General features: G+C 37.7%; 3 protein-coding genes across 3 annotated transcripts; 1 reads left to right on the top strand and 2 right to left on the bottom strand.

Moving 5' to 3' along the window:
* Nucleotides 1–526: 526 nt before the first annotated feature.
* On the bottom strand, nucleotides 527–8,795 carry LOC111579976 (cytochrome P450 3A30-like). Its single transcript, XM_055018846.1, has 13 exons — nucleotides 8,559–8,795; nucleotides 8,334–8,427; nucleotides 8,158–8,210; nucleotides 7,115–7,214; nucleotides 5,177–5,293; nucleotides 5,001–5,086; nucleotides 4,748–4,890; nucleotides 4,515–4,639; nucleotides 3,664–3,754; nucleotides 2,174–2,334; nucleotides 1,855–2,081; nucleotides 947–1,109; nucleotides 527–864 (listed from the first exon to the last, which is right to left on the bottom strand). The coding sequence occupies exons 1-13, from the start codon at nucleotides 8,723–8,725 to the stop codon at nucleotides 790–792; spliced, it is 1,602 nt and encodes a 533-aa protein (XP_054874821.1). The 5' UTR covers nucleotides 8,726–8,795; the 3' UTR covers nucleotides 527–789.
* A 6,179-nt stretch (nucleotides 8,796–14,974) lies between these two features.
* Nucleotides 14,975–22,562, bottom strand: LOC111579974 (cytochrome P450 3A27-like). The gene is made up of 13 exons (XM_023287520.3): nucleotides 22,406–22,562; nucleotides 22,184–22,277; nucleotides 21,957–22,009; nucleotides 21,392–21,491; nucleotides 20,676–20,792; nucleotides 20,481–20,566; nucleotides 20,228–20,370; nucleotides 20,005–20,129; nucleotides 17,863–17,947; nucleotides 17,309–17,469; nucleotides 16,971–17,197; nucleotides 15,688–15,850; nucleotides 14,975–15,605 (listed from the first exon to the last, which is right to left on the bottom strand). The coding sequence occupies exons 1-13, from the start codon at nucleotides 22,471–22,473 to the stop codon at nucleotides 15,531–15,533; spliced, it is 1,497 nt and encodes a 498-aa protein (XP_023143288.1). The 5' UTR covers nucleotides 22,474–22,562; the 3' UTR covers nucleotides 14,975–15,530.
* A 486-nt stretch (nucleotides 22,563–23,048) lies between these two features.
* Nucleotides 23,049–27,072, top strand: mrpl57 (mitochondrial ribosomal protein L57). The gene is made up of 2 exons (XM_023287522.2): nucleotides 23,049–23,206; nucleotides 26,519–27,072. Exon 2 carries the CDS (start codon nucleotides 26,534–26,536, stop codon nucleotides 26,843–26,845), a length of 312 nt encoding a protein of 103 aa, XP_023143290.1. The 5' UTR covers nucleotides 23,049–23,206; nucleotides 26,519–26,533; the 3' UTR covers nucleotides 26,846–27,072.
* Nucleotides 27,073–27,704: the final 632 nt, after the last annotated feature.

A 27,704-nucleotide genomic window follows, 5' to 3' on the forward strand; every position in this document is an offset into this window, starting at 1 on the left:
ACAGTTATTATATCAGAATTAATCCAAACGAGGAGAGCAGAGTCTCTGCTGCCTCCTCCATAGGACCTGTCAATCATTCCAGACCGCACTGTCAATCAAGTAGCCCCGCCCCCTGGCTTCGTAAAACTTTAGCTCTATAAAAAATTCAATATTGATTTATTTTAAGATCCGCCACCTGATCTCTCATTTTGACCATAAAAACTAACGAAAAAAAATTATACAGTCTATGCACCGTCCTCTGTTTGGCTCCACACTTGCTGATGACCACTTCCGGTGTCAGAAAATGAAAAAACCGACCTTTTTTCGTTTCTGTGATTTTACTTTTTTGTTATTCTAAATATAAAATTAAAATCAAAGCATTTTTAAAATTTCGTATATCTCTTTTTGATCATGAAAAGGAAAAACGCCTTGTATTTCAATTTTAATTTTTGTGTTTTAAAACGAAAGTCAAATAACCACTTGTTTTTTGTATTGCAATATCCGTTTCAGAACGGAAAATCCAATTGCCAAAATATACACGGACCAGTGAGATATTAACTGCTTTTTTATGTTTTTTGTTTTTTTTTTAACAGAAAAACCACACCAGAGCTTTTCTCAAATCTGGAGCTAATTCATGCAAGAAAATTTAAAAAATATTAAAACATGGTTTCGATGGGAAATCTTTGTCATTTGTAAAAATACACTAATGTATAACATTTCTACGCAATGCTAAATCAAACAGCAACCTGAAAATAATGTGTTTGCTTGGAATTCAGGAGCACGATACATGTAGAAATGTTCCCTCGTGGATCATGGTTTTCTGGGAACAAACTTGAGTTGTATGGGCTTCACCGACTGTAACTTCCAGTTAAACTCCAGCGGAATCTGAAGGAAAGAAATGGATTTAGAATGAGGAACGACAGCAGAGCAGCATGACGGTCTGAATGTATTGCAGTGTTAGTCTTACCATGGTTTCTTTGCATGATTCCAAAGTGTAGTTCTGCAGCATGCGGACAATGACCACCTTCACAATGAGGATAGCGTAGCGCATCCCAACACAGTTACGAGGGCCGAGACCAAACGGCATGTAGGCGTATGGGTTCACCTCCTCTCCACTGTCTTTATCAAACCTGCACATACAGACCAGACGAAATCAATCATCTCCAAGTCACAACATTTTAGAACAAAGTTAAACACACGTGAAGAGTAACTTTGCATCACCAGGAGCTTCTCATAAGTTCACACAGTAAGAGTTTGCAATGTTGCATTCTGGAGCCACATCAGATATACAGAATATCACATCCCTGTCATTTTTACACACTTTATAGAAGGTTGTCAGGGCTGATCAAGGACATTTTTAACTGATTGGAATCAGCAAGAAGCTCAGTCCTTCTTCTACGTCTGCAGTCACACGTGTTATAAATTTGAATAATTTACTTAAGAAGCTCAGCAATATCTATAAATAACTGAATAAATGATAAGATAAAGTCAGCAAAAAGCCACAGACACAGGATACAGACCACAAAAATATCTTTGACACGTGTCTGGGATGTAGAAACAGCATCTTAATTGATCCCGACTTTCTATAATATATGTGTGCCAGCTGGAGATCATTAAGCGGTATTACACACTTTATCATGGTGCCCTTTAAATGGCTAAACTCCCACAATACTCTCTGCTAAATTTATAACTCTATAATTTATCATAACATCAGTGTGGCCACTGTTTAGATTTCTCAGCTGTTTAGATGAAAAATGAAAACAAAGACTGTTTTGCCTCAAGTATTTCAACGATTCCACTTTCTTGTACATTTCTCCTAAGTTTGCACGTTCTCTCTCCAGGGTTCATTAAAGAATGAAAACTTCTAACATTCACCTCTCTGGTCTAAAAAGCTCAGGTGAGCTCCAGTAGCGAGGGTCCTTGTGCAGCAGGTGCACAGGAATCCCAACCAGAATTCCTTCAGGGATGGTGACGCCTTTGAGCTGTACAGTTTTCTTGCAGGTCCTCTCAAGTCGAGGTGCAGTGGGAAGCAAACGCATTGACTCATTAATAACCTGGTCCAGGTACTGAAGACCGTTGACATCTTCATAGGAGATGGAAGCCTGGAAGCAATAATAAATAATAAAAAAAGATAAGGATGCTGTCAGCTATTAGATCACTAATGACAATCAAATCTTGTGCAGAGTTACTGTACATCTTTCTGGAGGCTGGCATCGATTTCTTCATGCAGCTTCTGCATCACGTCAGGGTTTGTGGCCAGATTGTAAAGGATGTATGTGATTGTAACGCTGTTGGTCTCATAGCCACCGAAGATGAAGATGAAGGCCTGGGAGAGGATCTCATGTTCAGTCAACCCTATGAAGAAATTGACAATACCAGTGATCAGTTACCAGACTAATCAACTTATTCTGTCAAGCGTTTGACCCTTCATGGTGTCCTGTGGTTATAGAACCAATCGTACCGACATCCTGTCTCAGTGATGCTGAAAAACTAGCCCATGCATTACTTCTAGACCGTATTATCAGGACATCTTTGTAGCTCTTTTTGCTTTTTAACAGAAAGAGACATAACAGCTGAACACACTCCTAGCATTCTTTCCACAATGGAAGTCAAATATTCTTCAGAAAGTTCTTCCCAACTTTGTTGCAGAAGTTCCCATAAATGTGCAGCTTGTAGGCTGCTTTGCTTTCATTCTTCTGTCCAGTTCATCCAAACCAGCTCCATGAGGTTTAAGTCTGGAGACTGTGCTGCCACTCCATGTTTTCAAACTCACCATCTGGTTCTTTGTTCCTAAGGTAGTTCTGGCAAAGCTTGGACTGATGTTTCGGGTCATTATCTTGCTGTAGGATGAACCCCTGACCAGTTAGGAACATACCAGAAGGTACTGCATGGTGCTGCAGAATGAACAAGGCAGAAGGCATAACTTCACCAGCCGAGCTCTACAGGGGGCCTCCTCACCACCGCTCATGACTGGCAGCTTCAAGTCGACTTTGGAAGACAGCTAAAGTTCCCAGCCATCATCAATTTTTTTGTGAATGTTCTTAAGAAAATATTAGAAGTTTTACTGATATATATGGAATCCCTTTAGATATTTTTAGGATTTTTAAAAAGATTTTTACTAATTTTTTGAAAATATTTACAAGAATTTTCTTGCCAAATTTGGGGGATTTAAAAAAAAAAAAAAAAAAAAAAACTCTGAAGGGAAACTTTTAAGGAATTATTGGAATTTTCTTCCTGAAGGTTTTGCAAATTTTCTGAAATTTGGGGAATTTTTTTGTTTAATTTTTGGATTTTTTTCAGACAAGGAAACAATATTTTTGGGTGGCTGTAAATGAGGACAACAGGAGGGTTAAAGACCTGAAACACCCCATGACTCCGGGTTCTTCACTGCTGACGTGTCCAAGTAGCACCACAAGGTTTATCCAGACACACACTATTGTCGTCTCTGCAGCTATCTCTGGAGCTGCATGTTTCTGATCTATGTTTACTGACCTCAACTACGTAGCCTGTGTGTACTCGTTGCTTCTCGCCATTTTTATTATCATTATTATTATTATTATAACAATCACTCTGATATTAGCAGTTCGAAGTAACGCTGATAAAGACATATGAGTGGCTCAGTGTGACACAGGACAATGTGGAGTGTACGGCCATCTGTCTTGAGCTTTCTTGATAAAAACATACCTTTACTGGGCTGTTCCTGTTCGCTCTTTATGTCCGACTCTGGTATCTCATTCTGAATCATCACCTGCAGAAAGTCTCCTTGTGCCTCGATCTGCACAGAGAACATTCAACTTTGACACACAACCTTGTTTACTGGCGGCTCACTTAAAATGTCTGCAATAGAAGTAGAAGAAATTAAAAGTAGCTTTGTAAAATGCACCTTTTCCAGCCTGCAGTATGTGAGGGTTAGTTAAAAGAATACACTGATTCCTTTTCCTGCTGAGATGTTCGTTTAAGGAGTTAGCTTACTGGAGGTGAACAACAACTCAACAGCCTGAGGTGAAGGAAAAGTACACGGTGTGACTTTCCTTCAGAGCCTCATTGGTCCTATCTCCATGTCTCACAGTTCACCTGTCAGATGTGAAGATGTGCTTTCAATTGGATCCTGACCCAGACTGATACGCTCTCCATGAGACAGAAAATTTCTAAGAATAATATAAGAATCAAGTTCCAGTTGCTGTTGTACCAGTAAAATGTTTCACCTGTTGATGTGCTTATATGGAACCTGTTGCTGTTTTTATCCAGGTATTTAATAAACTCAGAGAAAAAACAACTGGAAGCAACCAACTGAGATTACAGTGATTATTAGAATTATTAGCTATTTAAGCATGCAACAACTTGTCAACGACGAAAATCCTCGAAAGGCCTAGAGAGGTGTTAGGGTTCCACACATCTTTCCAGTACAGATTGTGCTAATATATCACAGCTAGAAAATGTGTTTCTGTTTTTATGCTAACCCAACCAACTGCTGGCCCAAACTTCAGTAGCAGACAAAATTTAATTCATGCAAAGAATCAGAAAAATGCACTCACAGATTCCCCTTCCTTATGCTGGTCTTTGAACTTCTTGATGATGTTGTAGAAAAAGTCCACATTGGCTCTGGGCATCAGCTCGATTTTCAGAAAATCCACCAGACGACCACCAAATGGAAAAACCACTGAAAGGAGAACAAATAGTTCTGAATACATGTTTGCATGCTTCAAACACCATGGGATCAAATGAGCTGTGCTTCATATATGATATTATAGACGAAAGGAGGACGTACTTATCAGAAGAAGGACCCACAATTTGAATTTAAGAACCTTCTGGATTTGAACAATGATGGGGTCTTCTGGGTTGTTTATGGAGTCTGTCTCCACACTGAAAGATGAACTGGTCACCACGTCTAAGCTGTAAGGTGCCACAAGTCTATGAGAGGCAGAAATGAGAGGTGGGTTTGGATTAAATGCAAGCACAAATATTTATCTTAGGGCACACAATGCAACAATATTCTGGCATGGAACAGACTAACAACATACTTCTTGATATCGATGGACTCATTCAGATTTGTGCGTCCAAGTTTTTCAACAAGTCGGTCTGCATAGCGAACGACTAGAGGATAAACCTTAAACCAAGTGGAGGGAAAAGGAAAGTGACATGAGTTTCCTTTCTGATTGCAGATCACAGGTAGCAGGAGCAAAGATATGATACCAACCTGTTTGAGTCTTCCACTGGTGAAGCATGGAGAGATTGTGCTCCGGATTCGTTTCCACCTCTCATCTTTGACTGATGTAATGGCGTCCTCCAAAGGTCCGGCAGAAATCATAGCTTCCTGTGAACAGAGGGAAACCACGCTGAATGTCATATTTATTTTTATTTATTTAACCTTTATTTTACCAGGAGGTCCCTTAAGATTAAAAATCTCTTTTCCGGGGGAGACCTGGCCAAGACAGCACTCCATTTCAGAGAAAGTAAAATGTTCACAGTACATGAAAACAATTAAGACAATTCAGATATATAAATAAAAATATTGAAACAGGTTCAAACAAAAACAAAAGTAAAAGAAAAAAAAACGATCAGGAAAAGCAGTTACACATGTGAATTTCATTTTCCTTTATCAAGTTTTTGAATTGATTCATGGAGACCAAATCACTGAGCTTTAACCCTCCTGTTGTCTTCATTTATGGGCACCAAAAAATATTGTTTCCTTGTCTGAAAAAAAATCCAAAAATTCAGCAAAAAAATTCCCCAAAGTTCTGAAAATTTGCAAAACCTTCAGGAAGAAAATTCCAATAATCCCAAAAAGTTTCCCTTCAAAGTTTTATTTTTAAAAAATACCCCAAATTTGGCTAGAAAATTCTTGTAAATATTTTCAAAAAATGAATAAAAATCTTCCAAAAAAAATCCTAAAAATATCTAAAGGGATTCCATATATATCAGTAAAACTTCTAATATTTCCTTTAAGAACATTTACAAAAAAAAATCAACCAAAATCCAGTGAAATTCACTGGATTTTGGTTGATTTTTATGTGAAAAAATATATATATTCTTCCACATTTTCAAACTTTACAACAGGTCAATTTTGACCCGCAGGACGACAGGAGGGTTAAAGTGTTTGGAGGTTGTTCCATGACCAAGGTGCATTATGGGAGAAAGCTGCTCTGCCAAGCTCACAGTGAATCCTGGGTATCTGTAAGAGCAGCCATCCAGCAGGGCGAGAGTCATAGATGTTCTTGAAATGTACCTAAATACGATGGAAGTTTGGCCAGTAATGCTTTGTTTAGATCAGGGGTGTCAAACATGTGGCCTGCGGACCAAAAGTGGCCCGTCAGAGGGTCCAATCCGGCCCGTGGGACGACTTTACAAAGTGTAAAAATTACAGACAAGACATTAACTGCAAATTGTACATTTATAACACTGTAAATTTAAAATACTTCCTAGATCTCCTCCATCATTCAGTTCCAGATACCTAAGGCTAAATGCTTTGTTCCTTTGTAGACACTGTGATCTGGAAGTTGTAATGTGTAAAGGTTAAACTGAGGTATAATGTGGTTGAAATTGCACTTATTTTTCTTAACAAATTTCAGGTTGTTCATGATGTTTTCTAAAAATGTAGTTCATTCAATGTGAACTTCTTCAGAATTGTACTTTTTTGGACTTTATGAGGCCCGCAGATGTTCAGCAGGGTCAGTCTGGATTTCCCCATAAAACCGTTTACTTCTCCAGTTCCTGCTTTTCTTGCGTCATAGTGGAGATTGTCTTGTGTAGTCTCATGTCATCCTGTGACTTTCTCAAAACCACCTGCCTGACTTGAACTCTTCCTCACTTCTATGTCAGCATGATAACCCTGACATTTGACCTCAGTCTGTTCCTGTGGATATAATATGGCTTTCCTAAAGACACCAGCCTCAGATTATGTAGTCAATTATTGCAAATATGTCAGATGTATCTTTCTATTTATGTTATTATTATATGTCTGCAGAAAAGTTCTTTGTTTTGTTAAGAAGCTGCACCTTCCTGGTGGAGCATTGCACAGGAAATCCTAAAGTTATGCAATAAGACAAATGACGTAACTCTACAGTAACCCTGCTGCTAATGTCCACATGATCTTCTGGCTTTTCATTAACTGTGGAGTCTGATAAGAGTCTCTTACCCTGCGGTTGGTGAACGTAGAGTAGCAGTCCTTCACCAACACAGATTTAATTATTTCAGGGTCGGCCACCATTAAACTTGGCAATCGTCCGTCAAACACCCTGCACAAACACAACAAAATGTAGTTTAATCTCAACAGGGGAAGAAATATTTCAAGATTTTTGTAGCAAAATACTATTTCACAGTGAACACTACTAATCATTACAGTAATTTGCATGATTGCACACATATTTGCTCTGGGTAGATATGTAGACAATACAATTATGTACAACTCAACATATCACCCTCCTCGTCATAGTAATAACTTATTACCATGTAATTAAAGCAAATAGAGCTTAGTCTTAAAGTAGCAGAGTTCATTGTATCATCCAGTAGTGGAAAAAAACATTTCATTAAGAAGATATTTTACTTTCCGTGTTTCCATTTTCTGCTTCTGCATTCTATTTCATTAGAATTCAGAGGAAAGTTATGATCATCTGCTCCATTTATTTTACAGATATAGTTACTGCTTGTCTCCAGATTAACATTTTACACTGAAATAATGCCTAATTAGAGACACTTTCCAACCTTTTTGGCTTGCAATCCCTAAATGTACAAAAAACTAACTGGTTAGGCTTGTAACCGTTATAGTAAAATGTAGGTGTCTGCTTTTATAAAGTCAGAATACATATATAAACTGTTCAGCTACAGCAGATGCAGGATTTTGTTTTCTTTCCCATCAATCTGCTCATCACTGCATGAATTTAAGCATCTTGTTTTAAAACATGAGTCAGGAAACTTCAAATACAGTCCCCTTGCTAAATTACATTATAGATTAAAACTTAGAAAATCCTCTTACAAAAGCATTTCTTATAGAAAGTCAAAAATCCAAATTTGCTACACTACAATGAAAGATAAAATCAGGCTTCCAGACTGATGCATCAGTGATTTGATAATCTGCACAACAAATACGGTTTTTGTTCCTGCTTTAGATGGATTTTGTCTATGCATCATGTACTGGTATTATCACTTCATTTCCATCACTCAAGATGACATAAAACTCACCCCCAGACATCTCCATACTTAGTCTGGCACTCCCGGTCAAAAGCAATTAGTCCCTACAAGAAATATATTTTAGTGTTAAATGGCTGAAGAACAGGTCGAGTTAAAGTAAATAAATAAGTCAGGGAGGCTGCTGATTCTGGATGATGATGTTTGTTTGTTTGTTTGTATGTATGTACCTTTTTCATGTGATGCATTGTTCCAATAAAAGGCAGAGGTCTTGGTCCTTGTATCCCCACCTTTGAGAATAACCTGTATGGCCAAATTCCATACCTGTATTGCAAATAAAGGTGAAGCTACAGATCAATATTACACCTGTTTAATGCAAAACTACTAATATAAAGAGACAGCTAAAAGAAAACAACCAAGCAGTGCTCTGACAGTTTACAGAAACAGATACTCACAGCAACACCAGGGTGACAAGAAGAGCCAGTAAAGTCCATGTTGTTGCTGAAAACAACTCAAAAAACATTCTGACTTTTCTCCAGCAGAGACGGACGATGAATACACGAGAAATGAGAAAGTGTCCTGATATTAACCCTGCAGTAGGAGGAGTCAACAGACTGCTCATGTGATTCACAGAGTCGGAGGCGGCTGGTCATTACTTTCCTCAGTTTTTTCTTCTTTTTTATATATTCTAGCTCCAGCGCTTCCCTCCTCTTCGCTACACCCCTGGTCGTGCATGTAATCCTGGCGTATTGGTTACAGCTGCTAAAGTGGTGCAGCTGTGTCTTACGGTGGCCGAGAGGTGCAAACCAAATTTACATAATGCAAAACACTTTTACAAAGCTTGAGACAAACTTACATTGAGAAAAACATTTTTACATATCATAAAAAAAATTACAAGCTCTGAAACAAATTTACATTTTAGAAAAAAAAAATGTACAAGATGCAAAACACATTTACAATCTCCAAGACAAATTTACAAGTGACGAAACACTTTTACATATCCAAAAACAATTTTACAAATTAAATTTAACCGGAAAGGGAATGTTCCAACTCCGGTGTTGAACCGGAAGTGATAACGAGGAGCGGCTAATGCGACTTTTGGTTAGTGGTGGCTGATCGAGGCTTTGTTGAAGCTTCGACACTTCATTCAAAACATGGTTCATTACTCGAGGCCTCAATGACACACAGTGCTCGAGTAGGACATCTAGTGGTCAATAATATGAAGTGCAATCAAGACGTGGTCGTTGGTTCATGGATTGTTTTGGATTTGATTCGCCATGCACACATTCCTGTTTGACTACACTAGATGATTGTATGGGTCGTAGTGGACACAAAAATAATATTACTAGTAATAATAATGACAATAACTATTGAAGAGCACGTTTCTTATTTCCCATGTTTGTCTGTATCCCTATATACTCTTTGCTTATATTCTGTGTTATGAAACATTTAAACGGTGCTGCTACATTCATGAGATGCTCTACAAATACAGACTGATGTCATTTTCACATGGGGCTGGTGCAAATAAAGATTTTATGGATTATTATGGATTTTGGCAAAGTATGTCTTGGGGTTTATTGGTAAAGAGGTCAGTAAAGAGGGTGTGCTTATGTAACTGGTTATGAGGTTTTATTGAGAAATAATTTATCAACAGTTTTGGGACCACTGTTCCCTCTAAGCTGCGCGCGATACTTTTTTTTTTTTTGCGCATTTATCATCTATTTTTTTTTTGCCATTTTCGAGTTTTTTTTAACTTGAGTCTCAACTCGATCGTTTTTCTCAGGAGGTTGGACTTTAGCCTTTGTGCTGGAGGGTTGAACCCTCAGTTCCAAGACTTTCAAAGCCTCCAGACCTCCCGAGTCCTCAGGACCTGAGCTTTCACACAGTCTGAGGGCTGAAATTTTCTAAGTTCCACAGTAGTTCTCTGTTAGTTTGAACTTCCAGACAGTCTGAGGACTGATATCTTCTAAGTTCCTGAGTACTTCTCTGTTAGTTTGAACCTTCACACAGTCTGAGGACTGAAATCTTAAAAGTTCTTGAGTAGTTCTCTGTTAGTTTGAACCTTCAGACAGTCTGTTGTTTCGATTAAATCTTTAAGGTTTTTCTTTTTAAATGTTTTACCACCTTTTAATGTTTAATTTTCTTTTTAAATCCTTCATTGTATTTTCAGTGTAATTCCTATTTGAACTTTTATTGTCTTTAAGATATAATTTTCTAATTAAACATTTAATTTTTTAATTAAATGTTTTGTCTTTTTTGGCCTTTTATTGGATAGGTGCAGTGAGAGACAGACAGGAAACGGGGGAAAAGAGTCGGGAGAAGACTTGCAGCAAAGGGCCACTAACGGGACTCGAACCCGGGACGTTGCGTCAGGGACCAGCCCCTGTACATGGGTCACCTGCTTAACCCGTTGAGCTATATGGGGACCCATGTTTTGTCTTTTTAAGGGTTTAATAATCTGATTAAATGTTTTGCATTTTTAAAAATGTTTAACATTCTTCTTGTTTAATTGTATTTTTTAAATGTTTAATGATGGAAAATACTTTATCTGTAATTTCTAATATTTGTATTTTAAAAATTTTGTTTAATTTCATAATGACACGTATTGTATCTTGTTGAATGATCTCATTCAATATTTTGTCTGTTTAATAGAGTTAAACATTAAATTACATTAAATTATATTAAACAGACAAAATATTGAATGAGATCATTCAACAAGATACAATACGTGTCATTATGAAATTAAACAAAATTTTTAAAATACAAATATTAGAAATTACAGATAAAGTATTTTCCATCATTAAACATTTAAAAAATACAATTAAACAAGAAGAATGTTAAACATTTTTAAAAATGCAAAACATTTAATCAGATTATTAAACCCTTAAAAAGACAAAACATTTAATTAAAAAAATTAAATGTTTAATTAGAAAATTACATCATAAAGACAATAAAACTTCAAATAGGAATTAAACAGAAAATACAATGAAGCATTTAAAAAGAAAACTAAACATTAAAAGGTGGTATATGTACATATAATTTAATTGTATTTAATGTTTAACTCTATTAAACAGACAAAATATTGAATTAGATAATTCAACAACATACAATACATGTCATTATGAAATTAAACAAAATTTTAAAAATACAAATATTAAAAATTACAGATAAAATATTTTCCATAATTAAACATTTAAAAAATAAAATTAAACAAGAATATTAAACATTTAAAAAAATGCAAAAAATTTAATTAATTATTAAACCTTTAAAAAGACAAAACATTTAATTAAAAAATTAAATGTTTAATTAGAAAATCACATCTTAAATTTCTTAAAACTTTTTAACAATAACACTTTTAAAAAGTTTTATTGTATTAATTTTTTTTGTTTGATTTAATTGCTTTTTTTATGTAGTTTATTTATTTAATCTTCTTTTTCTGTCAAGATTTTAACCCCAACCTTAAAAATTAAATAAACCCTTAAATCACAATGAAAATACTTCTGTTGTCACAATCATGAGTTAGTCAATTATTCAGTTTATCAATTCAACTTTATTTGTTTAGCACCTTTTACACAGATGACAAAACTAAACAAGCAAAGAGAAAAAACTATGATTAAAACTCAAAAACATTAAAAAAAAAAAAAAAAAAACCAACAACATTTAACATGGTAATAAAACATGTGTCCAGGGGATGGAGGGAGTTTATTGAAGTCTTCTTGGGCTCACATGGTAAATCATTTAAAATATAAACTTGATATTCAGTCTAAGGAAACTGCAGAGCGACAGAAGAACCAACAATATCTCCTGTTTTCTCCTTTAATGAGTCGACTCTTCTTGTGCTTTCAGACCAAAGAACTACAGATTCTTCACAACCTGCTCAAACTCTTGGTACAGGACCTCACCACACGGGTCAAGAAGGTTTCCTTCTCCTCATTTCTACTCTGAAGCTCACCTTCTCCTGCTCAAGCTGATGACAAATGTTTCTGCTGCTCTAAAGTCTGGTCTGCAGAACTTCCTAAAAACTCTCAAAGTCTCTTCTGCTGCAAGTTGCTTTGTAGAACTGTTGCAGAAAACCTCACTAAACCACATGGAGGGGCCTCAAGACAGTCGTCCAAATGAAACCATACAAAAACCAAACTAGCACAACCCAAATGCTAAAGTCTCCTGCAGCCTACCAGAGAACCTCTGAGAACAGAGAATCAGGACAGGAACTCTTACCTTCTGGACAACCAACGCTGGTTCTCAAACAAGAATACAGAATGTGTCTGACCAAAAACCTCTAAAGACTCACTACAACCAAGATAAAGACACAACTCAGCTGCAGCAAATCCACTAATCACTGCACACATTAGCACCATGTGCTAACTGTGGCTAAAGAACCACATTTACCAAGACAACTATCCAGTACAAAGCCCTAAATCACAGCAAGAAACACATTAAAGCCTATTTTACTGCTGGAAGCTGCAAGCCAACACCTAAAGAACAAACTAAAGCAAAGGAGCCAAACCCAGTTCACTGGTGAAGAGAAACAGAGGAAATGTTTGTATGCAGCTAAATAAAGCAGGAAGACACTGAGCTGCTCAGGTGTTCCTGATAACACCAAGCAGCCACCTGGACAGCCAATAGGAACACAGCTTCCTGGAAGTCCAGAGGGCTGGCTTAGTGAAGGAAATTTAGTTTAAAGTTGAAGCAGAAAGTTAACAAAGAAAGTTAAAAACCACCTTCTGATCCCTGAAATCTCTGAGTTTTCACACAAAGAACACCTGAACATGTCAAACTGGTTCCATAGTAGAACCATCATTGTAAAAACGTCATAGTATGGTGTGTTGCTCAAAAAACATTAGGACCCGGCTGTCAGGGAACAAACATGTAAGAAACATGAGAACAGAGAGAACCCAACCAGTAGGTCACAGTTTATCATCCCCCAGTCATCTCCTGAAGTCCATATGGTGAGAGACATCAGTATCTGGTTGTTAATTTACCAGAGGATGCTTATAATCATGCTGATGTGGTCTGTACTCTACAGTATTTTAGTGACTCAATAAATGCCTAAGTTGTTTTTTTTTTAATGCTTTTCAGTTTTTAATAAACATTTAAGAGCCTATATGTAATCAATAAATGGCCTTTGCCTATCTTAAGAAAAATTCACTCAGAACTCTGATATGTTAACAGTACTAAATAAATCAATAAATACATGCATACACACAAAAATAAGTTAATACATTAACTGTGTTAAGATTTAGATTTTAAAAAAGTTGTTTATGTTTTTGCAGAATCCAGTATTGCTCACTGGTTGGTCATTACATTTTGTTAGTTTGATTTCACTGTTTAAAATGATGCCACCTCTTTTCAGACAGAACCTGTGATAATAATACAAAATTTTTTGTTCCGTGTTAATAAAGCACTTAAAGCTTTAAGTATGGCTAAATGCTTTTTTCAAAATTAAATATATCACTCCTTAGGTGGTAGTGGCCCCAAGTTCAGTAAAGTTGGAAAGATATTCACAGATTGGGACTTCCAGCATCAATAACTCATTAGATATAGGTTGTCAAAACATAAACGGTGCCTCTTTCCCATTGTTGCAAGGCAGACAATGTGCTACAAGCCCAGTTTTATCAAAAGTTGCTGTCTTTCAAGCTACAGGAATAACATTGGTGTCTATGGAGTGAACAGGATCCGTCTGCAATTTGCAAAACCACTGCAACAGTAAAGAGAGACAAATATTCAATAACTTCACTCATACATTGTAGTGTCACTAAAATCACTGCAGCCTTCAACTGGCTCCTGTTGACAAAGTGTTTTAACAGAAATGTAAATGCTGTAATTTGATTCTTTTAATGAACCATGTAACTTGAATGGATGTGATGCTGGTGTGACCACAGTGCACACGTCTGATGTTGCTCACAGTGGTCCAAGGGACGCTCAGGGAGTTTGTGTGTTTGCTCAGACTCAGGAAAAATTACAGGGAACATTGTTTGGGACTCAAGCAGTTCCTTCTTTTACTCACTATCTCCCCAGCCTTAGAAAAAAAAAAACCTGTTCACACGGCACAGATGAAGCTGAGGTACACAGGAAATGTTTGGCTCCATTGTACAAGTTTGGGTAAACAGTTTTGTGGGTTGCCCAGTAAGCCAGTGGGTCTGCCGTTCTTTCTACAATTGCATTCGCTGTGGCGCTTTGCATTTGCCAGGCTCTACTTGCGTCTTCGTCTAATAGGCTCCACAGTTGAACTGAAAAATATTGAAGATCATCATCATTATCACCAGAAATGTCAGTCATTCCCTATTCAGAAGAGAAAAAGAATACCTGTGGAAGGTGCTGCTGGTGGTGAAGGACGAGGCTGTGGTGGTGCTTGTGACGTAGATGACTGCTGCTTGGTATTCTTTATGTTAATTGTTGTGCATTCTGTTATTAAACGTTCTTTCACACTGGCTGCCACTCTGATTGGTGAATCCAAAAGTTTTGAGCTGCAGAGCCACAAGTGTAGCAACAGTCAGTGAACTGTTCTTTTCTTTGGTTTGTAGTCTGTCAGCTAAGCACCTGACAAGGTTCTGTGCCAGGTGTTGTGTCATAGGGGTGGTGAGTTGGGAATATATATATATATATATATATATATATATATATATATATATATATATATATATATATATATATATATATATATATATATATATAGACAATGTGTTAATCAACAAGCTTAATGTTCAGATAAAAAGTCTTTTGTGTTTACTTTTGGACAGAGGAACTACTAGCACCTACTTTTTCCCCAACAATGCTAATGTTAGCATTTAATCCTGCATGTTTGGGAATACTGAGTGAGTTTCTGTTGTGAAAAGATGTCTGACATTGTAATTAAGACCAAAACATCAAATGTGTAAAAACATCATTTTATTTGTAAAAGCAACATAGTGTGATATTTACTTCTTTTTTCACATATAGACCACATTGGTCCAGATCCCAAATCACAACACTTAGACTGTTTAAATCCAGACTAGTTCATCAAAGCTAAGCAAAAATATCTTTTAAATGCTGATTTGATTTGTTGAAATTGTTTTCCTATTTGTGAAAATGCACTAAAGCATGAAAGCTTTGGATGAAACAACAATCTGAAAATAATGTGATAGCTTGTCATTCTGAAGCATGATATTTGTGGATGTCTGTGTAGTTTCTCATTCATCCAGGTCATGGTTATCCAAAGTTGTTTAAATCAATCCAACTGGACTTTAAGAAGGTTCCTTGAAGACGTTTCACCTCTCATCCAAGAGGCTTCTTCAGTTCTGGTGGTGGTTGATGTTGCCTCAGCTTAAGCTGAGGCAACATCAACCACCTTTTGGATGAGAGGTGAAACGTCTTCAAGGAACCTTCTTAAAGTCCAGTTGGATTGATTTAAACAACTTTGGATATTTGTGGAGCTCTTCCCTCTGGAGTTATGATTTTCGAGGAACAAACTTGAGCTGTACAGGCTTCAGTGGCTGAAACATCCAGTTAAACTGCAGCGGAATCTGAAGAAAAGAAATGGATTCAGAATGAGGAACGACAGCAGAGCAGCATGATGGTCTGAATGTATTGCAGTGTTAGTCTTACCATGGTTTCTTTGCACGTTTCCAAAGTGTAATTCTGCAGCATGCGGACAATACTCATCTTCATGACAAGGATAGCGTAGCGCATCCCAACACAGTTACGAGGGCCAAGACCAAACGGCATGAACGCATATTGGTTCACCTCCTCCCCGCTGTCTTTATCAAACCTGCACATACAGACCAGATTAACAGTTAAAAAACCCATAACCCATCTCGATAACCCATAATGACAAAGTGAAAACATGTTTTAGAAAATTCTACACATTTATTGGAAATCAAAAATTGAAATCCGTCGCCTACTCTTTGCTGTGAATCCAAACGACAATCGGTTTTGTCCTTGAACTATGTCTAAACAGTCGGACAAGAACTGATTTGTCTCTGACAAAACTGTAGCCAGACATCGATCAGGGAAAGGATATGAAACCCTTTTCTAAATCTTTGAGTGTTTTCATGAACACATTGGCCTCAGTAATCATGAAATGCAAGATGTTTGGAACTATCAGGACTGTTCCTTGAGTTACTTCAAGGAAGGAAGGAAGGTAGCAAGAAGGACCTGTTATCAGGGACGAGTCCAAGAACACCATTCACTATTATGGAGTTTCAGAAGTCCTGCTGAAAGAACAACCATCTCAGCAACAGTCAATCAATCAGGCCATTTATATGATGATACTATTCCTACAGTGTGGTATGGTGGTGGTAGCATTATGCTACGTGTGCTTGTCACCAGCAGGGATAGGGAAGCTGATCAGAGCTGACAAAATGAATGTCGACAAATAAACAGAGATCCAGAGTGTTCTGACTGCAGACTGCAGAGACGATTTACCTTTCAGCAACACAACTTGGAACAAGTTGAGACAACAGCGAAGAGGTTTCAGACCAAATCTGTCTGTCATTAAGTAGCTCAATCGAAGCAGACATCTTTGGAGAGACCTGAATACTGCGGTTCCTGGTCCAATCAATTGGGAGAAACTCCCCAAATTCGAGTGTGCAAAGCCTGTCCACCATTTTTTTTTTAATATAACTGTGCTGAAAGTGTGCACTGTACATGGCGAATAAACCAAAATGGAAACAACTAAAGAAGCAAGATTTACATATGTATTTAGCACTGTAGTTCTTTCAGAAATAAGAAAGCAATAAACTGCACTATTGCTCAGTTCAGTACAGCTTTACGCTGTGCGATATTACCCGTAGCTTTGGGTGACTGTCTGCCTTAATACTAATATACCAAGTTCAAGTATTTCTCTCCTGGATTCATTAATATAAAGAATGAAAACTTCTAACATTCACCTCTCTGGCCTAAAAAGCTCAGGTGAGCTCCAGTAGCGAGGGTCCTTGTGCAGCAGGTGCGCAGGAATCCCAACCACAGTTCCTTCAGGGATGGTGACACCGTTGACCTGTACAGTTTTCTTGCAGGTCCTTTCAAGCCGAGGTGCAGTGGGAAGCAAACGCATTGACTCATTAATAACGTGGTCCAGGTACTGAAGACCGTTGACATCATCATAGGAAATGGAAGCCTGGAAGCAAAAGTAAAAGCGGGAGGAAAACAAAATTTTTTTTCAAACATATGGACGGTGTCAGGTATTGGATCACAAATGACAAACAAATCTCATGCAGAGTTACTGTACATCTTTTTTCAGATTGGCATCGATTTCCTTTTGCAGCTTCTGCATAGCATCAGGGTTTGTGGCCAGATTGTAAAGGATGTATGTAAGTGTAACGCTGGTTGTCTCATAGCCACCGAAGATGAAGATGAAGGCCTGGGAGAGGATCTCATGTTCCGTCAAACCTATGATGAAATGCAGCAAAACATTTCCCATTTAAACAAATCTTCAGTGTCTCATTTAGAGCTACTACAGGCCTGGTGTAATTAGTGACTGATATTGATTTCAGCCCATCTCAAAATGATCAGAGGGACTGAAACTATAACTTCATGAAAAAGCGTCAACTGAACCTAAATGTTGCAGCCAGAATACTGATAGAAATTTAAGAGTGTTGATTTTATTTCTCCTATACCTATATCGGTATGTAAAGCCACCTCCAGTTAATGATTTCTCAACTGTGGACATGAAACATTTGAGTTGATTAATGGGACTTGAGACAACTTTGTGAGTAAAACCCTTTATCTTTAGTGCCACAAATGACCTGATGAAGCTGATAAACAATTTAAATGTAAACATACCTTTACTGGGCTGTTCCTGTTCGCTCTTTATGTCCGACTCTGGTATCTCATTCTGAATCAACACCTGCAGAAAGTCTCCTCGAGTCTGGATCAGCAAAGAAAACATTCAACTTTGACACAAACTGCAGAAATTTGCTCATTCACTTGAAATGTCTGCAATATTTGAATGAGAGAAAAAGACGAAGAACTTGGGGAACTACATTTGTAAAATACCTCTTTTTGCAGTATAGAGTGACATTTTGGAAACTATACTCAAAGTGGGAATACTGCGACCACTCTGATGTCTGTTTATAAATATTACACTAGGTGCAAGGGGTTAGCTTAGCGGAAGAGCAAATGTTGTCTAGAAAATTTCTGAAGAAATTTTGAGTGTGCCCATGCAGCTTTTGATGGTTAATTGTATGTAAGATATAATCCATCCATCCATCCATCCATCCATCCATCCATCCATCCATCCCTCCCCCTAACCCCATGCTGAAGGTCACGCTCTGATGAAGCCAACAGAACCACATCATCCCCAAAAAGCAGAGATGTGATCCTCAGGTCCCCAAAAGGGACACTCTCCTCGCTCCAGCTACGCCTTGAGATACTGTCCATGAATACCACAAACAGCTTCAGAGACTAGAGGCATCCCTGGCGGAGTCCAACACCCACTGGAAACGTGTCTGACTTTATGCCAGGTATGGGCTGTGCACAGACACAGCCCTCAGTTTGGTTGTACAGGAACCGAATGGCACGTATCAGCGCGCCATTCAGTCCCTGTACCCCATATTCCTGCAGTACCCCCCACAGAGCCCCTCAGGGGACACGATTACAGGCTTTCTCCAGATCCACAAAACATGTGGACTGTCTGGTCAACTCCCATGCTCCATGTTCAACATCCCCAGAACTAGTCTACGCCACCATAGGGCAATGCACCCAGGCACCCATTCCTAACTACTGCCAGGTGGACATAGCACCCGACCCTGATTTCTAGCCCTGCAGGTGTTGGGCCCACTGGGCGGCAGACCTGTGTTACTTCTTCGGGCTGTGCTAGGCCTCTGGCCCCAAGGCTCACCTGCCAAAGGCCTGGCTCCTCGGGAAGGCCCCGGTTTCCCTAAGAGGTAGCAGTTTTTCATTTTTTTGCTTTCTTGAGGGCATTTTGAATTGCTTTTTGTCTGGTCTCTACCCAGGACCAATTCACCTTGGGAGACCCTACCAGAGGCTACTGCTCTGGACAACATAGGTCCCTGGACTGTACTTTGAGGTGATATATTAAATAAACATAGGCCTTATAGTAATGAGAGTCACACTGGGTGAAAGAGGACAGACATACCAACATTTATAGTATTTATAATGTATAAATTGTTCATGTAGACGAGAAACTGTGAGAAGGAGTCAAAGTTAAGCACATTTTATTCAAAAAGATGATTTGGCCCAAGCTTAGAGTGGGTGACGTCACACGTCCACTCTAGCTGAAGAAAAAATCTGGATTTCGGAAAAATTCATAGAACTTGAACTGCGACTGCGTAAAAATAGTAAAAGTTATCAAAAGACGGATTTAGAGGACATATAGATAGATAACATATAAAGGCTTGTGACCTGTTTAAACTTTGAATTAAGTTTCTGCTGTAAAATATACCAGAGCTACAGAGTTTCACACATGGCTGGGTTTTATCAGCTCTCTGGCCAACGTCCATTTCCTTTCAATAGAGATTTTAAATGCAGTTATTGTGAATTTCGCAAAAACGTACGAAGAATCACGAACAAAAGTCATAGCGCACCATTCCCAATCGAGGCACACACTGGGATATTGAAATTATATTAGTTTTCTCAAAGCTCCAGGAGGAGTTATTTGCCAAAAATTGTGTCAGAAGAATCTGTAATTAAATAATTAAATTCACATTGTCCATTTCTAGATGTTTTGAATTAAGTTAGAACTAGTCAAAAATATACTGTCGATATCTCAAACCGTGACAGGATGTGGTTTGCCAATGAATAGTCCAAAACCCTCTGGAAAAAAGGCCTTTTTAGTCCTCAATGTTTGTACATATTAAACGAGCAAGCATATAAAATCAAGTTTCCTTGCTGTTCCCAGCTTCATATCACATTACACAGACTTAAGAGTGGTATCAATTTATAGAAAGAGAGAAGTCCACTTACAGATTCCCCTTCCTTATGCTGATCTTTAAACTTCTTGATGATGTTGTAGAAAAAGTCCACACTGGCTTTGGGCATCACCTCAATCTTGATAAGTTCCAGCAGACGAGCACAAAAAGGAAATGCCACTGAAGAGAGAACAAATAGTTGTAAACTAATATTTGCATGCTACTGACACCATGTGATCAAATGATCTGTGCCTGTAACAGACAAAAGGAAAACGTACTTAGTAAGAAAAAGGGCCATAATTTGAAGTTTAGAGCTTTCTGGATTTGAACACTGACAGGGTCTTCTGGGTTGTTTATGGAGTCTGTCTCCACACTGAAAGATGCACTGGTCACCACGTCTAAGCTGTAAGGTGCCACAAATCTATGAGAGGCAGAAATGAGAGGTGGGTTTGGATTAAGTGTAACCCCATATATTTATTTTTGGACACTCAGTGCAACAATGTGCTGGCATGTAGCAGATTAACAACATACTTTTTGATATCGACTGCCTCATCCAAATTTGTGTGTCCAAGTTTTTCCATAAGTAGGTCTGCATAGCGAACGACAAGAGGAAAGACCTACCGTACAAAAAAATGGAGAGAAAAGCAAAGTGAGTTAAGTTTACTATCTTTTTTTTTCCTCATGATTGCAGATCACAGGTAGCAGGAGCAAAGATATGATACCAACTTGTTTGAGTCTTCCACTGGTGAAGCATGGAGATATTGTGCTCCGCATTCGTTTCCACCTTTCGTCTTTGACCACTGTAATGGCGTCATCCATCGGCCCGTTCATTAAAGGACTATCCTGTGAACAGAGGAAACCACACTGAACGGTTAGATTCTTGCAGAGATGTCACACAACTTCCTTCCTCCATTATTTCCCCATTTCAACCAATGAAATCTGCTGAAATAACATGACATCCTTTAACACTTTTACCTTCTAAGTTGTCTCACAGATGACTCATCACAAATTAATACACACCAATCCAAGAAATAGAAAGTTCAAATGAGGACATACATTTCCAATATGATAACAAATAAACAGAAATAGATAATCATACATAAACATTTGCCTAACTACTTATCTTAGCTGTATTTATTTTGTTGTTAGTATGTTATGATGTAGTCTGTATAGTATAGTCAATCTATAGAAGATATAGTGATGTTTCTTGTGCCTCAAGGACTTTGGGTCTGTTAAAGTTCCTTTCACTTTGAAAAGTAATTCAAGGGACCCTTTCCAACCACTTAATTAATTAAACTAATCAAATTTTCTGATTTAGTAAACATTTTAAGTTTCAAACACAATTTTAATGAGTTGGGTAGATGTAATAATGTTGGTAATTGTCTGGTCTCTCTCCCAACTGAATTTTCACTACCTCTGGTGTCTGATTAGAGGAGTCTTACCCTGCGGTTGGTAAATGCAGTGTAGCAGTCCTTCACCATCACACTTTTAATAATTTCAGGGTCTGCCACCATTAACAATGGTGCTCGTCCATCATACAACCTGCACAAACACAACATCAAAGATTAAAGTTTAAGCTGCTTATAACAGACAAATCTTATATGAAGCATCCATGTCAGAATTAAACACTTGATGATGTAAAATTTAGTTAAATCTAATATTTGTAGCAGGACATCATCTCACAGTTAGCTCTGCTAATCATTATAGTTATTTGCTTGTTCATTTCAATGGTTTATCGACTTACGCAGGCAGTAAAATTACATAAAACCCAACCTATCATCCTGCTTGATAATAATTTATTACCATGTGATTAAAGCTAACAGTGTTTAGTCATGAAATAACAGAGCTCATTATGTCCTGTAGTGGTTTAAAGTAACAAAGCAACAAGACCTTCCAGTTTTATATTATAGAGAGAAATCTAATGATCCCTTTGAGCAAGCACCTAATCTCCCAGTAATTTTGTATTCTAATAATCTGCAGAACAAATTATTGTACTGTTTTACTCACCCCCAGACATCTCCATACTTGGCCTGGCACGCACGGTCAAATCCAAGAAATCCCTACAAGAAATACGTTTTAGTGTTTAAAGGCTGAATGGCTACAGAACAGGTAGAGTCAAAGTGAACACATAAATCAGGCAGGTTACCGACACTGATCCCTCTTTAATTCTCAATTGTCGGATCAGTCGCCTGTTCACACACACCAGACTCGAAGATTTGTTTGTTTTTGCATACCTTCATTAAGAGATGCATTGTTCCAATAAAAGGCAAAGGTCTTGGTCCTTCAATCCCCAGGTTGGAGAAAAACCTGTATGGCCAAATTCCATACCTGTGTTGCAAAGAAGAGAGATTTACAGATCAATATTACACCTGTTTAAAGTATAGTTGCCACTGCAGTGGCAGTAAAAACAACATGACAAAGTAGTGTTTTGACAGTTTACAGAAACAGATACTCACAGTAACACCAGGGAGAAAAGAAGAGCCAGTAAAGTCCATGTTGTTGCTGAAAACAGCTCCAAAATCATTTTGGCTTTGTTAGCTGGACAACAAATGCCGAGAAAGACTGAAGTGCTCCGACTGGAGTGCACTTAAATATTTCCTGTAGTAGGAGGAGTCGTGAGACTGAGGCTGGTCCTTGTTGTTTGTCTGCTTTTGCTTCCCCTTTTTGCTGCTGCGTAGATTTGCGCAACAACTGAATCATTTAAAAAAAAAAAGAAAAAAAAAAAAAACTTTAGCACGACATCACCTGATAACTTAATCTGTCTCTTTTGACACCACAGCAGATTCTCTCGAAATTATAGGGAATTTTAAACTACAAAAAGTTTATATATCCATTAATATTTTTAAAGTTCTACATTAATGTTGATTATACATTCATTTGTTGTTAAATATAATAATAAATATCTAATTATGCAACAAACTGCTTCGTGATCTGTAGTACTCCTCCCTGTTTTTACAATGCACCCTCACATAAGAGCCTCGTCTCAACAACAAAATGTGGAGAAAATAAATTACGTGCCGCAATATAAAGTTTTTTAAACGATACAATTACAATAATATGGTTTATTTTTGGCAGTTTCTGGGTTTTGTTAGAGTGCGACTTTTTTATGCGGTTGAGCCTTCTCGGGCACCGTAGCTACCCCGGAAACGAAGCTGGTGACCCTTGTAGCTAGCTGCCGCTCACATTGACTTTTCGTAATTGTAAGCAAACTCCAGGAGTGTTTTCATCTCGTCAGCGGTCTCTAACGCACTTAGAAGGTGAGATAAAGAACAAACATGTGGCTTCTGATTTTATTTCTGCTGTCAGTATGAAATAGTTCCGTTTATTTAAGCTGCCCTTGGTGTGTAACGTCAGGCTAAGCTAAGCTAGCATCACATTGCATGCGGACTTGCTTTGAATGACAATTTGCTGGTGTGTTTGGGAGGGAATACCATTATTTCTAACAATGTAGTCATCCTCAAACATCAGAAGTGTTGCGTTTGTGTCCACTACACTCGTTCCGATCATTTACATCTTCTAGCTTCTGCTAATTGATCCAACAGACACCGTCCAGTAGCTGCAGCTGTGCTTTACATGATGAGACATTTACAGGACACAACAGAAGTGACTACACCTCTGTGCAATGTGACTGAAATGTCAAATGATTCAGCATCAGTAGGAACTCAATGCAACAAAAGTCAGCAAAGCTTTCATTACTAAGATTTAAATCTTCTTTTATCAAACTTTTATATGTCCACGTCTGTTTGTTTGTTCATTATCAGCAGACAGTCAGGCCAGAATCTCATCCAGGTGATTGTTTTTGTGAAGGAAAAATGACTGTCTTTCCCCTTATTGAGGTATTTCTTTGCAGCTGTCAGCTGAATACATCACAGAACATCATGCAGGTTGCATCTGTCAACTACAGTCACAGTGATAATCACATTAGGACCAATGTGATTATTATAGAATGTCCGTGCACCCTTGGTAGTTCGATAAAACTTTTTTCCTACTACCTGTCAAAGTCACTTTAAATCACCCTGTCTTGAAATGTGTAAATACTGTATATTGAATTTTAATTGCATTTAATATTCTATAGATTATAAAATTAGAAGTGTTTTTTTTTTAATTTTATAGTATAGTATTTTACAGCAAGATTTTTCTGAGAATAAACTAACCTTTAATGTTAATGATGTGCTCCAATATTTATTAGGCTTTATGTCTTTTTGCAAAGTTTAGTCTTGCAGTTTTGTACCAAACAGCAAACAAGTTTTAAACTTAAGTGCTGTCCATAAATATTGAGTGTATGCCTGTCTGTCTTCCTTTTTGGAAGAGGGCTGTTATGGCTCTGATTAGTGGTATTATGGCTCATTCTATTGATGTAAAGGGTTTTTAGTTGGCCACTGATCTTCCTGAGATCTTTTCTATCTATGTGAAGTCTCACAACCAGGAGAGACACTAGGAAAATTCCAGTGTCTTAGTAGAGTATTCATTTTTGCATTTTTCATAAGAGAAAATACTCTAGAGAATGGAAGTAGTGCAGTTATTGAGATTTAATTAATGTTGTACAGGTGTTTACTCTTTACTGTACGTAAAACTTTTACAGGTGTGTATTCTGCACAGTTTTTACTGTTGACCCTTTTCTGTTGTAACCCAGCAATCTCTGGAGAACAAAAGTGTTGTTGTGTGTCGTCATCGTCATCCACTGCTGTAAATTTATCAGTGTATGACTCATTAGTGTATCATGGGTCAACATTTAGTAAATCATCAACTGCTGCATTCACAAACTCACGATAGAAACCCAGATTAGCAGACGTCACATAGTTTCTTTCCTTTTTAGGTAGCTGTTTGGAGGGTTGTGTTTTGTCTTATGCATGTTAGCTAATTTCCTGCCAGCACGATTTCTACAACCAAACTAAAAGAGTCTGAAGTAGTATCACACACTGATTAACAAATGGGTCAGATTCCTCTTTGGCTGTAGTAAACGGTGAAGGTTTATGACATGTCAAGGGTTTATGATCATATTTCACTGTGGATTTCCTCTTTTGGTGATGTTTATTTAATGTGGCTGAGGCTGACAAAATGGAGGTGAATTATTAACTTCATTTCTTTTTCTGTTTAGTGCCGCATTCATGTGATTTTATTTTACCTCTAGAGAACAGAGCTGCAGCAAGTAATCAAAAATAGTTTAGTTGTCCTCTATTAAATTAATTGATTTGGGTTTTCCTTTTTTTCCAAGATAAAAATGGAAAAAAAAGTCTGATTACAGTTTGTTAAATGTGAATATTTTCATATTTTCCTCTCTGACAGTAAAAAGACTGTCTTTTGGACTGTGGGTTTGATGCGTAATCTTGGCTTTTCAGAAACACTGATCAACATTTTTCACAGTTTTCTGACATTTTAGTGACCAAACAACTAACTGATTTATCAAGCAACTAATTGTAAGAATGCAGCCCTAGTAGAGAACAGCAAAGATATGCCAACTGGATTAATAGCAGCAAATGTCCTATGGCTGGCAATTACATCAAAATAAACCCAAATATTAACACAAACACAATCTTTTCAGCTCATCTTATAGTTACTTTACTGCTATTTGCCTTTGTCTTCTTTCACATCCTAATGAAAGGTGAAGCTATAAATACGTAATATCGCAAACGAAGCTAATTTAGGCGGTTTCTGTGACATTAATAATGTGTGAACAAGCCCAAGTTGGAATAATGTTTCCCTTTTTTTGCCCACTTTGGTTCAGGATCATCCTTGTTTGTGTCTTTTGTTGTTTTTTCAACTGTTTACCCCAATAAAGGAAAATAAATAACATTATTTTTATCAGTAAAATTTAAGGCTCTTCAGTGTTCAGTCAGCTTGATAGCAGGGTTTAAGTTACGCTGCAAAGTCTATAGAAAATCACTGTAGACTCTTTGAGGCGTTGAGTTTCAGGTCTTGTTTGATGCTTGTTGTCTCACCGTGCGCTCACTGGAACATTAGAATGTCTCATAGCAATTATTAGTGGTATTACCTGTGTTTTTCCTGTTTTAAGTCAGACAGCTGCTGCTGCTGTTTGTTATAGTGACTGAGGGATTTCTCCTTTATGTGTGTGCAGCCAGGGGCAGAAAACAAACTTCTGCTATGTCCTGACAGCTTATATACGGTCAGTTAGAAGTAAAGCTGTGAAATCACTGCTTAGAGGAGAATTTTGTACGCTACACATATCCTTGCATTGTGTTTGCAGATTCCTAAACTGAAACTCTGAACACACATCAAACACAGAACATGCTGGATGTCTCTAATGTGATAGAAACAGCCATGAACATCCATTAAAACAGCTGTTGACTGCTGCATTTTCAGTATAAAACCAACCACCACCACCACCTTCAAAAAACAAATCATGGCTCTGACCAGATCATTTCCCACGTTTCAGAAATTCCTGAAGTTTTGAAAACAAAAACAACTCTTCCTGTTGATCTCTTGTTAAGCTCTTTCTTGGTTGTTTGTCTGCTTGAAGCCCCTCTTTACCTGCACTGAGGAGCTATTTCTGGCACGAATCGTCATTACAGTTGTCTCCACTCTAATTTAATCTGTCTTTGCCTCTCCAGATATAACCCTACACCATGTTCCTCACCCTCGCCCTGCTACGGAAAGGCATCCCCGGGAAGCAGTGGATCGGAAAGTACCGGCGACCGCGGCAGATTACGTGGCAGATGAAGCGCAACACGCTGAAGAATCTGGAGCGCGAGGCCGAAAACGAATACTGGATCAGCCGGCCGTACATGACGGTGGAGCAGGAGCACGGCCACGCTGCCGAGCGCCGCGCCGAGGCCTGGATCAAGATCAAGGACGCCAAGTTTGCGAATTTTCCCGAACACAAGCACATCACAGATCACCTGAGTCATCTGAGAATCACCAAGACGTGGTCGAGTTAACGAGACGACGCAGAGACTGTCTTTATGATGTAAAAATAGAAAATGTTGATCTGTGTCGACGGAGAAGCCGCCCTGAAATGTCCTCAAAAGCCTGTTCTCACTCCCTGCATGAAACAAATCTGTAATTTATTCCCCTCTCTCGCAGAAAATGACGCCAAACGTCAGCCGGATTGTAATTTCCCCACATTCAGTGCAGCTTCTTTGGATAAAAACTTCTTAAAATGCTACTCCTGATCTGTGGGTCCTCATTTCAGAGCTCATTAACAAAAAACACTTTCAAGTTGAGGACATCACTCTCCCCAGTTGTTAGAAAATCTTCAAAAGCTTTAATTATATCAAATGTAGAAGTGTATTCCATGAGGGGAAACTTTAGGGGAATTATACAGATTGTTTGGGGAAATTGGGGCAAAATTATGTAACTTTACAACAGGTTCATATTCTTTTAAAATGGCAAAATATCATCATGGTGCCCCATAGGAAAAAAAACCCAAAAAGATAAAATATGACAATATGTATACTAAAAAATATATTTTTAATACATTTTTTGACCTTAATTTTACATGGGATCACGCTTTATCATCATATTTATAAAGCCTGTGTAAAAACTGTGAAATTACCTGAAGTATCTCATGTTTATATATTTTATTATAAATGATATTATAATTATACATACTGAGACACTGAAAAACACAAAAATTGATCAATTTGTTACGTTCTTTCAGTTACAGATGGTTTGTAAAGTCATAGAAAAAATTAATTTACATGTTAACTGTAAAAAACATTATTAAAAACTAAAAATACAGAAAAAAAAGGTCAAAATTATAATACCACATAAAAATTGTATTAGTAAGGTTCTTTG

This window comes from Amphiprion ocellaris, chromosome 16 (genome assembly GCF_022539595.1).
Source record: "Amphiprion ocellaris isolate individual 3 ecotype Okinawa chromosome 16, ASM2253959v1, whole genome shotgun sequence".
Taxonomy (NCBI): Eukaryota; Metazoa; Chordata; class Actinopteri; family Pomacentridae; genus Amphiprion; species Amphiprion ocellaris.

Excerpts from the sequence above, each read along its gene's own strand:
- LOC111579976 (XM_055018846.1), bottom strand. The coding sequence starts at position 8,725 with ATGAGCAGTCTGTTGACTCCTCCTACTGCAGGGTTAATATCAGGACAC. Across the intron at positions 8,428-8,558 it reads CTTGTCACCCTGGTGTTGCT|GTATGGAATTTGGCCATACA; the intron begins GTGAGTATCTGT and ends TTTGCAATACAG. Across the intron at positions 5,087-5,176 it reads CCAGTGGAAGACTCAAACAG|GTTTATCCTCTAGTCGTTCG; the intron begins GTTGGTATCATA and ends ACTTGGTTTAAG.
- mrpl57 (XM_023287522.2), top strand. The coding sequence starts at position 26,534 with ATGTTCCTCACCCTCGCCCTGCTACGGAAAGGCATCCCCGGGAAGCAG.
- LOC111579974 (XM_023287520.3), bottom strand. The coding sequence starts at position 22,473 with ATGATTTTGGAGCTGTTTTCAGCAACAACATGGACTTTACTGGCTCTT. Across the intron at positions 20,567-20,675 it reads CCAGTGGAAGACTCAAACAA|GTCTTTCCTCTTGTCGTTCG; the intron begins GTTGGTATCATA and ends TTTGTACGGTAG. Across the intron at positions 15,606-15,687 it reads AAACGTGCAAAGAAACCATG|ATTCCGCTGCAGTTTAACTG; the intron begins GTAAGACTAACA and ends TCTTTTCTTCAG.